We start from the raw sequence: 12,044 nt of genomic DNA, 5'->3' as shown, positions 1-12,044 counted from the left end.
ACTTTACTTCCTTTGTGTTAAATGCACAAAAGCCAATCTGCACCCGGAAAAACAGGTTTGATTGTATCATGTTGGGGGACTTACCTGAAAGAGATTTGGAGGAACTTGTTTCTTTGCTAGGTGAGTCTGGACATGGTCTACTGCCTTCTTAGAGAAGGGCTGTGAGAAAGGAAGGTAGATTAAGTGACATTTGCGATAAGGTAGGTCAAAACACTACAACAACAAGAACAGCTTCCCCTGAATAAACGTCAAGCATCGACATTAACCTCCTAAGCATTCCTGGTTATCACAACATAAAACAGTGTGACAATCACACAGGCCTTGAGTGTCCTATAGGCCATTGTGTTAGTTCATTCAGGCTTCCTGTTTCTGAAAAGCTACTACTGGAGACTGACAGAGGCTAATGGTACTCTTGTTTTCTCGACAGAATTCATTTGAGTCTCCGGATCTTCAATGGACAATAAGAAGCACCATCCCTCCAGCTAGCAGCATTATAGAACCATGTTCCTTTGCATGCATCATATTAGGGCTCATGATTATAAACAACATTTTAACAAAATATCATAAAAAAATATATATGAATAATAAAAAAAGATATATATCGTTTAGTATATACTATTATTATATATAATGCAAGTATTCATCTTCACTGATTAGTTGTTGGATCACTATTTGATCTTGCAAATAATCATGTAGCAAATAGAAAGCTTTGACACGACAGGAGCAGATCTAGATTAGATACTGTAACCAACACGTTGCAAAATTAGTAGAACTGTAATGCAGAGACAAAATCTTGAATATTTATTCATTATTTATTAATTTTGCAGCCCTATGTTGTATAAATGAGAAATTGCTGCTAGTTTTTTCTTACATGTGAACACGACAGAAGCTCTTTCATTATGTAGACGTCGTAAATCTGTCGACTGCGCGTTAGCCTCTCCTCTTCTGAATCCAACTTCTCGTACTCTTTAATCTGAAAAGGACAAATCAAGACTACCGTCATCTCAGAGACAATCTCACGCTGTTTAATAGGACACATGGTGTTCTTCTGGTCAAATGGAATGGGAAAAAAACATATCAATTAGCCATGTCTTTGCTGGTCATAACCAGCATGACGATAAGTCAGGTCAAATACAAAAATAATCTTTAGTAAAAACATGCACAATTACCACAAAGCCCATTGAAGGGAATATACAGATGCTTGCTTTGCATAGAAAAAACAATTTTACCTCCTCATAAAACTTCAGCTGTGGAACGGCCTCGTCGATCTCGTTCATGCAGAAATCCTTGAACAAGAGGAAACCTGGACAACAGAGGCAGGAAAGCACACAGTTAGATAAGGTGCAAAACAGAATGAACGATAGAAAGATTTGACCTTTTTGAGAGTGCGCAATGCAAGAAAATGTATTTATAAATATAAAGCAAATAAAACCGCAGCTATATTGATGCCTTTGAAAGCTCCCGAAAGGCATTCATGCCAAAGTAAACAAACGTATAACTAGAGTAAATAATAAAGAGACAACTCAAATAGCAGCTTTATCACCATGAATACATATAATATAATTTGCTTTGAAGGGGGAAGTTGTTCCAACGAAGCAGAATTTCATAACCAAATCAATATCACGCGGTGAAGAAAACACAAGAAAGATCGCAAGCGATATATATTTTATGGATATTCATCATAAGCATGCATTCAGCCTTGCAAAGAAAGTTCCTGATTTGTCATGGTGTCATGAAAATAATGTCATTGAAAGGTTATGTTTTTATGCACAACAATTTAATATTTTCCCCTTTTTATTGAGGATCAAATATGACGCAAACTGCTTCTGGGATTCACCCAAACAGTTTAGCTCTCATTTGTGACTTGCGGATACTGGTACAGTGCTGATGGTAAACGCTCTCAATGAATGAGGGACGATAAAAACAACCTAACCAGTTGACTGCGGATTAGTTACTGTTAAGAGGATTATCCTTAAATCACAGGACAGACACCACTATCCTAATTCAGAAAATCCCCCATCAGACAGCCACCTTGACCTTCCATTTCACTCGATCCTGCCAGCTGGAGCATTTCCCTTCTCATCTTCAACTTGTTTGCTATTCAACAAAGCACAGCAGAAGTTACCAGTTAAACAACCCATGCGCTCACGTGGTGACGACGTGGCACAGAGGGAGAAGATCAGCATAGACAGCAAAGTTGAGACTGTTCCCATAGCAACAATAATGGGCCACCATCATGAGCGGAGGGGATGGGCCTCGGATAGAGATTGCTGCCCGTCTCAGTGTCTAACTGAGTGACCGCACAGGGCAAAAGTCACAGGATGAAATGCAAGTCAAGGGTGTCAAGAGTGCTATGGCCCTTGCAAGTCATATAAACAGATCAGATTAAATATGCAGGAGGAAGGAACGTTGTTCCAGAGGCTTAGCGTGCCAGTTCTAGCGTTGGGCGATGAGATCTGAGAGCGTGGCCACTTCTGATACCTGCAGCATTAGTGCGAGCTGATTACCACTGTTAAAATAGGAGGGCAGTGCAGACGTTAATTGGATCACAGTGGAATTATCTTTTAGGAGATTAAAAGCAACAAAAAAAAAACACCACAAACATGGTTCTGCTGGGCAGCTACAACACAACGTCTATAAATATTCATTTTAAATAGTGTTTTAAAATGACATTAGAATAATACAACACAGCTAAAATTATATGGGCATAATAATTTACATTTACGCATTACATTAACAGATGCTTTATATTCAAAATGACTTGTATCCAAAAACAATGCTGTAGTAATGTATTGATACTTTATTCTCACCCAGTCCCTGTAGATATATTTTTCCATAATATACCTTATTTTTAAATATATATTTAAAAATATGCATGTATGTATGTGTATTGTCATTTATATTTTATAAATATATAAAACGAACAGCTAATACTGGGATACATTAAGATAATGAAGGTTGATAAAGCAGCTCAGATAATTATGGCCTGATTTCTATGGGACAAAACTGTCATTCTTTTTACAACCAACTACAATCCTCAGGTCTGAAACTGCTCCTTTTCATAATCCAATCAATTCACAATGGATAAAGTCATGTCTTGTCCTGCTATTTTCATAAATCAATCACATTAATGAAGGTATGTTGTGAGTGAATGCTGGTTCACGTTGACATCACTGTAGCTCAAAAAGCAGAATGCATGAACTGAGGAGCATTTACACCAAAATAATTCAACGCAAAGCTGAAATTACATGGGGCCGAATAGTGTTGTCAAAAGTACCGACTTCGGTACCAAGTAGGTACTGAAATTTAAAAAATGTGACATCAACATTTCCCTCTAGCATTTTGAGCACTGTTGAACGGATTCTTAAACACCTCTGATTGGCCATTGTGTTCACGCGCTCAACATACTGTATATGTCTGTGATTGGCCGTTTGAAAGCAGGCGACTATCAGCGGATCCGTCTATCAGTGGATGTATTATGGATCCGCTGATAGACGCCTGCTTTCAAACGCTCCCGTGTGTATCTTGCGCAAGCGCTCGGTGAAGAGCATCAAAGATAACTATTTACAACATGTTTTTGAAGCGTTGATCATTGTAGCCAATCACAGACATGCATGTGGAGCACATGAACACAATGTCAGTCTATGGGATATTTTCAATCACTTTTAAAAGTACTCGTAAACTCTTCCACAAGCTACACTATTTCAGATATAGTTAATTTCCATGTCACAAATCGGACCCCCAAGTATGAGCAATAGTAATGAAAAGTAGTAGTGATACTAATAAGGGCCTCTCAGCACATTTTTTTTCTCCTCTTAGTATCTTCCCCGCCGTCCTCTTCCTCCTCTCTGTTATCTCTCAGACACTCATCTTTGTTTTCCTCCCTTTCCTGCTGTCTGCAGTGTAGAGTCAGGAGGTCTCAAATACAATCTAGAGAGGAATAAACCCAACGGCTAGTGACACGAACACAGATGTATGAAAACGCATGGATCACAGTGAAAACATATTGATCAGATGGCAATCATATAAATGAGATGCACAAATGCAAGGAATCAACAGGCAGATGGAAGGTACAAACTGGTTAAAAACTAGTTTAACAGTTCCAGCTCTAAATGTCAGATTAGCCACATATAAACACACACTGACTGCACATCAATTGAAACTGCAGATAAAATCATCTAATTCAGGGTTTCCTCATATCCTTATGTTCTGAGCAGGAATGAGTAGGTGAGCGAGGGTGATGGATATAGAAATCACGCTGAAGAGGATATGGCTTACGTCACAGAGTTAATGGATTACCCTTAATCGCACTTTGAATGCACAAAACAATCTCTCTCCTTGATTGCAGGATTCTGACTCGAGCCCAAGTACAGGTGGGGTAAGCTTGCTGACGGACCACTCAGTGTGTGCTTTCTCTTGAGATCTGGGAGGACGGTCACTGAATCACATAATTACATGTAGGTCTACAAGGAATCTTCACTATTTTTTTTTTTTTTTTTTTACCACCGTGTTGATTTAAAGTCAACTTTAAATCAAAATTGCCAAATTGCCATTTAGGCTATAGCTGCATACATGGAATTTATTATAATTATTTAAACTATATATTTTTATATATTTATAATATATCTGCATTATACACACACACACATACATATATTAGGGGTGTGACGAGACTCTTATCTCACGAGACGAGACATGAGATTGGGTTCACAAGAACGAGACGAGACTTTTGCACAATATTTTATAGAAATCCTCAGTGACAAAATTCATGACTGGAAGAATAGTCTGCAGGTGCACTTTGAAATGTTTTACCTTATAATCTTGTAATGAATGTCATTTCAGTTCTACTTTGTGAGTATGAATTATCAAATGCATTGAAAGACAACAATAGAAAAGCACTGTAAAAGGTTTTGCCACAAACTGGTTTGAGGCTGTGTGTGAACACCTTTCCACAAATTGAACATAGAAATAAAAACAGTAAGTATAAAAAATAAAAATTCTTAGTTTTATTAAGTTCAAACAATAAGTGCAAGCAACCATAATCAAAGTACTGTAGCACACAGACTCTTTATAATTGTTGTGAAATTGCGGTTTATTTTGTACCAGCAGTTATAGGGTTAAGGCGGTAAGTTCGGGAAAAGGCCGGGTCGAGAGAAACGACCAAGTGTACAGTTGTTCTTCCGATTCGTTCCGATTAAAAGTTCAGAAATGGAGCCTCCCTTGTCTGTCGTTCTTCAGACGTTACAGTAATCTCTCCATATTCAAAGTGCAAACAGAGACCAAAACAGAGACCAGAGCCACAACCACACAGTCCAGAGATGTGTTTGATATTAGGAGACAGGATATTGGGGAGCTTGTGTTTTACTTCCACTTTCAAATTCGCGATAGCACGTTCTCTGTGTATAGGGAGCAGTGGTGTTGAACACACATCCTACAAGACATTTATCAGACGCTTAGGCTCTGTCGCGCAACGAATCCTCCACCCTCATTACGCGATCAGTGAACCGTGATTCCTGCTTCACTGTGCGATTGCAACTCGTGCTGGATGAGCAGAGCAGACGTTTACAATAGTTTACAATGGTTTTTATTTTTGATAAAAACAGCAAAACGACAGTGGAGGCGGTGCCGCGGTGGGAATCGCAACGTAATGTGAATGTAGCGGTGGCAACCGTGGCATATTCTAGGTTAATTTCACCCTCATGCTCCATCAAGGCGATACCAAGAGAGAGCTTTTCACTCGACGAGAAATCTCGTCACATTTTAGTCTCGCGAGATCTCGTCACCCTTATGTGTATATACTGTATATATTTATTAGGGCTGCATGATTATGACAAAAATCATAATTGTCGATTATTCCCTTGAAATTGTAATTGCGATTATTAATTACGATTATCACAATTTACATTGAATGATGTTTTGAATAGCTTTATACCATTGCACCAAGCAACTGCATGCCATATTTATATATATATATATATATATATATATATATATATATATATATATATATATATATATATATATATATATATATATATATATATATATATATATATATATATATATAAAAAAAAAGCTGAAAACACTGTTCCTGAAAAACTTTAAGTCTCAAATGTCAACTATACATTGGTTTGGTTTTCCTAAGTAAATGAACAAAAAGTTAAAATATGCATGGTATAACAGGGGCTTTAGCACTGGGTAGTTCTAGCCACCAAGGTGGTTCCACGAGAACTAATGTTCCCAATATGGCCGTTGTCCTGGTTGCGTTCGCACCACCAGTAGGAAATCTGAAGTGACGTAAGCCACGCTTGTTGTTTATTTTGCATGGCGGACTTTTATGTTGATTTGAAAACAAAGCAGAAATACATAATCATGTTTCGTCTGGTCCCCTCAAAGTTGCGTTGGATTTTCTCCTTAGTGTAAAGGTTGAGAGGTCCATCTATCACTGTTTTCCTTACCCTTACGCAGTTACCCTTAACGTGACCACTTATGCCACTGGTAGTGCTGGGGTGTCTCAAGTAGTCGTGATTCGCCTCTCACAACGTAACTTGCTCTAAACACACCTCTTAAGCATGAAAAATAATATAAGTGAACTTATTTTTGTAATCGTGGCATCCGTAATTGTAATCGCGATCAAAAATTAGATTAATTATGCAGAACTAATATGTATATATATGCGCTTTATTTACATGCATGTGGGTTACCTGCGTCTCTGTTCACAGTAAATGCTGTTCCACATGAACTGTTGTCATTTACATGCGTGGAGTTTCTCAGATTCCATCTCTGCATTTGCTGTGAGTTTAGGTTTAGGCTTGCTTATAACGTTCATCTGGGATTTCATCAGATTTGTAAACCTACGCCAATGTTTCTAAACGTGAACTATTGTTCATCGCGATTTCAAAATGAAAGTTTAAATCCTCCCTCTGAGTTTGCATGTTTTGATGTCCACATATTCCTGTTCAAGAAATTACAGATTAAGGGAACATTTGAATTAAATGTTTGGCCAATTTTGAACAAGTTATCATGTTGTATGTGTAACAACAACAATCACCAGGCCGTTGGTTCCCTCTGTAAGCATTTGTTATAATATGTAATGTAAGTAAGATGATTGTTTATATTATGTATTTTAACACTTATGTTCTAGTAACCATATGTACTAGATGTAACTATATTTGATATAATACTTTATTCGAACCAAGTATTATTGCCTCATTGTTATAATATATTTATTTAAGTCATTTTGAAGGCTTACGTCTTTGCTTATGGTTTATTTTTATTACCTCAAAAAAAAAAAGAAAAAAAGAAAGAAAAGTAAAATGGCCTATGAATGCTGGATCTGAATGATAAATAGATAAAAGCGTCTGGCAGATGAAGAATTAGCTGAGAGTGCTATAGTCTCATTAGCAGTTAAAAGCATTATCAAATGAGCCTAAAAGCTACATAAACATTGAGGGGACTAATAAAAGGCCTGACTCTCTCCTCACCACTTGTTTGACAAGACTGATTCTGCCGTTTTTACCAGCCACCCGGAAGCGTATACTGAGATCTCAATACTGAGATGTGGTACTCTATGAGAGAAGGGGAGGAGTGCTCACATGCGTGTGCAAGAGTGCAGGCCAACACTAACCACACTGCCCACGCATAGCCCAAAAACACAAGGAACTACATTAGAGTTTACTGTTGGCCACTGCAAAGGGAATTAAACACCATTTCGTGGACGACCTTCGAGAGCTAGCTTAGTAGGCCAGGTTAATGTGTCTTTATTTTACAATACCTTCCCAACAAGGTGAGTGTCTTAGTGATGTTTACAAGGCGAACGAAGATGGAACATGGAAAAACGGACAGCCCATTAAACACACACAAGCGCACACAGACACACACCCATGTGCATACACACACACACACACTCTGCAGACTCAGCAAACAAGTGTCCGTTTATTTTAGGTCTAAATTGTCATGACTATTTCACACACGCCCTTGCACTTTCTTATTCTGTTACACACACACGCACGCAAACACTTCCCTATGCAAAGTTTCAATATTAACAAAAGCAAAAAGACATGCTCATGTCAGGCCGAATAGAGAATGGGTTTGAGACTCACAGCCAGAGCTTTTAAATCCTTCTAGTCGCGAGCATCATGACTATATATGATGAATCACATTGCACATGTCATGTTGAGTGATGGCCAAGTTTTGGAACATGCAGTAAACTCATTTCTCTTCCTTGATATATATATCAGTCAAAAACATAACAGTCATAACATAAAAACATAACAGTCGCTTTAACAGTCAAAAACATGCGAAAATTATGTCAATTTTCGGTCTTGGTGTCTCCTCTAAACACAGTCGGTTATGTCTTAAATAAGCATAAATCGCACGTGACCGTAAAATGAAAACAGGATCCGTGCACTAGCTCTTACAGTGACAGCAGCCATATGTGTCGGTCATTAACTTGGTTGTCAAAACAACAAAACATAGCTTTAATTTTAAGGAATCAGGATTAATAGCCTATGTATTTAATTTAGTCAGGACTAAAATACTACCCAGTGTTATTTTACATTTGATTACTTTATTCAGTCTCTGTAGTATTTCTGAATACTAGTGTTAGACCTAAGCAAAAACTTTTCTCTTTATTGGTATCTTTATTCTATTGTATTTATTTGTGCTACTTTTTTCAATTTAATTCAAAGATTGAAATCAAGCTTCCTTGTGTTGTGTAAATTCTTAAGAACAAAATTACCCCATTGTAAAAATGCAATGAGTGAGCATACATTTAGGCGAGATAAATGTAATAAAAAAATAAATAAAAAGGTCTAATCTCCCTCCTCAAAATTACCCCTCCCCACCCCCCCTAAAGGATCACCTAAGGAGGGATTTTCCCCCCATTTTCCAAAATGAAATTCAGGCCCTGAATATATATATATATATAAAAAAAGTTCTGAACGTGTCGTTTCTGTGGCAGAACTGCAAAAATAATGATTGTTGTCAAACAGGTTTTCGCCTACTGTATATGTCAAACAAATACTTGCACGATTGCACCAGCGTTCACACTTTTTGGAGAAATATAACCTACAGAAGACAAATTATATTTCACCCAAAAATGAAAGTGCATTCCTCATTTTCTCATGTTGTTACAAACTGGTTTGACCAATTAACTTGTCAAACACAGTTAACAATTAACTGTGGAATGCAAAAGAAGGCATTTTGAAGACTGTTTTTTTTTTTTTTTACCCTACAATAAAAAGAAATGTGGTCCAAACCTGACTTTCATAGTATCTACAGAAGGAAAAAGTAATGCGGGGTTGGAACGACATGAGGGTGAGTAAATTGACAATTCCAGCTTCAAAGAATAAAAACAGTAAAATAGTAAAGGCATATATCAAGATTATCATCCAATAATGATAAAAATGCTGTGCTATGCATTAAACTCAGATCATTTCCACGCTAGAGAGAAGAACTAACATTTTTTTCTTCCTGGTAAAAGTAATACCAATCAAACTTCAAACAGGTTATTTGTCATCCGTCATGTAACAAACCTTTCATCCAAGAGCCCACATGTTGTAAACTAGCTGCCGCTGCTGCTGCTGCTTACTTAAATGACACATCATCAGCTTAAGGTAAATTTTCCCCTGATACTGACTTGGCATTCTGAATGCATTGCTTCTTCATCTGGAAACTAAAACATCTACTGCTCAGCGGGAAACTCGCGTGGTGGAGCAGCTTGGAGCAGAAGATTGCTCTTTTGGAAGCTATGGTTCATTCTTCAAACTGTCATATCACAACGTCAAACTGGCAGGTTTGGCAAACGGCCGTGCGTTCAAGGAAGGTCACAAGCTTAATCTGAAAAGCAGCAAACATCTCCAGCTGCATATTGACAAATTGGTGACAGCTTTTTAAAAAAATCATTCAAACTCTCCAAGAGTCAACAGGATGTTCAGTATCGCAGTGATCTAACCGACAGGACCTGATGGGTAAAACTGGTGGTAAGAAAATAACTAAAGAGCAGTGTCACACGACTAGAATAAACACCGCAATTACAGGGCAAAGGCGCATATACAGATACAGCCCGAGTTTGCCTGGGAAAATAACTGCACGACAGACCACAGCGCGTAAAAAGCAACATGGGCCCTGGGCCAAAACTGGACAGAGGACGAGAGACTGTGGCAGAGAGACAAAAGAGAAAACAGCCTGAAATGATTAGAAAGCTACACAACATGGTGACTGGCCAAGAGACAATGATTCTGTGAGAGAACGCATGCAGTCACGGCATATAAATGCAGTTCTAAATGCTTAAGAGGATCAGACCCAAATTGGATATGTTTGGAAGTGAATCAACCCAAAACACAGAAGGGATGTGAATTTCGGTCATTCGGACTGCTCAAGTACCCGACAGATAAATACATGGAATGCATCAAATATAAAGTGATGGGGCGTGCTCTCTGGAACGCTTATAAATAAATATTTATTGAATATACAAATTAAGTGCGTGCATAATTATTATGCAAGTTGATATTTTGAAAATACTTTTTCCAAGCACATTTGACCAATTCCAAACCACATAAATCTGTACTAATAGTACTATAAGTACTATTCAGGGAACTACACTGCGACCAAAATGGTCGCATATGTGACCTTTTGAAATGCCATTGCGACCCTAATTTTTAATGGGTCGCAAATGTATCACTGATTATTTTTGCACTATGTTTTAGGCAATATGCTATGATTTACTATGAGCATTTATTAAAACAGAAATGTGTATTTTAAGAATACGTTTTATAACGTGCTCTGAGCATTCAACACATCAAGTTGGCTTCAGCCCGTTACTTAGATTAAAACGTACCATTGTATCAGTGCTGCGCGAGCTCTCTCTCTCTCTCTCTCAAAACACGGACGCGCGCACACAGAGAGAGAAGATAATTGTAAAATGAAAATTGACGGGCTATAGTTTAAACTTTGTTCTTGTTTTGTTTTTCTGTCAAAATGTCAGAAAGCATTTTGTATTATCCATCCGTGTTTTTAAAATTCGTTAAATGACGGACGTTTTACTGTTAACACAGCCCTCGTTATATGTCGGATTCGTCTAACTTAGCCTATACTTATTATTTTTAGAATAAGTGATTCGTTATGCTATTATTGGACTCCTGTCTATTCTTTGTCAACTGTTTTCTATAAATATGTTTGTATCAGCTAACATTTATTCAGCTAATGCGTGTCCTGTTTAAAATGTGCAATGTTCAAATGCAAAGACAGCACGTCACAAATAGAAGCCCTTTTCCCTGTGCTATTTAGTATCATATTTGGATATTGGAATAATAAATTAAGTAGCCTATCTTAATTGTACACAATGTTCCTGTTTTTTTTTTTTTTTTACTGTTTTCTAGGGGTTTCTTAATTTTAGACAAGTTGACCAGCACACATTATATGCAATGCAATGCAATGCAATATAATGCATGTGTGTCCTATGTGTGACATATTTTGCAAACACAGGTAAAGGTGCCCAATATCAGTCATTTCTTCAGTCATTGTTTTGGAAAATATCTCTTTATTTGATTATCAGTAAATTTGTTTTATATACAGAGATATCGGTGTCGGCCATAACAGCAATATTAATATCGGTTATTATCGGTATCGGCCACAATTTTCACATCGATGCATCACTACTTAAGAGTTCAGGAGTCTGCCCATCTGTGCCAACCATAGCATGTTGAAATCCATTTTGCACTTTATTGTGTACTGTATTTTCTATTGCAGTAAATCTATCCCAAGCAATGTTAAAGAAAACAAAAACAAGAAGGCATGTGGTTTAAAAGATGGCAAGTAAAATAAAAAGCACATCTGTATGCAATAGTTTCATTATTGTTCATTATTATCCAGAGCGGCTTACTATAAACAATGTGCGACCAAATCATGTTTTGCGCAAGTAACTGAAAAAGTTAGTAGCGCAAGTGCCACCAGTGGAAAAGGTTAGTGTAGTTCCCTGCTATTCATTTTGTATTTAATTATTTATAAGTAGGGTTGAGAACCGAGAATCGGTTCTTATCCAG

The 12,044-nt window shown here is 37.4% G+C and overlaps 1 protein-coding gene across 1 annotated transcript in view; it reads right to left on the bottom strand.

Annotated features, from left to right (window-relative positions):
• The window catches only part of grk3 (G protein-coupled receptor kinase 3), a 65,453-nt gene that overhangs the window by 24,019 nt on the left and 29,390 nt on the right, over positions 1-12,044 (bottom strand). The window contains exons 3-5 of the mRNA XM_084104538.1: positions 1,230-1,303; positions 872-973; positions 85-159 (exon numbers count right to left, since the gene is read on the bottom strand). Of these exons, the coding sequence (XP_083960664.1) occupies positions 85-159; positions 872-973; positions 1,230-1,303 (251 nt within the window). The remainder of the gene's footprint in view (positions 1-84; positions 160-871; positions 974-1,229; positions 1,304-12,044) is intronic.

The sequence above is a fragment of the Abramis brama genome, assembly GCF_963993115.1.
Source record: "Abramis brama genome assembly, chromosome: 25".
Classification (NCBI taxonomy): Eukaryota; Metazoa; Chordata; class Actinopteri; order Cypriniformes; family Leuciscidae; genus Abramis; species Abramis brama.
Note: the sequence above shows the minus strand (reverse complement) of the source record. Positions and strands in the feature narration are given on the sequence as shown.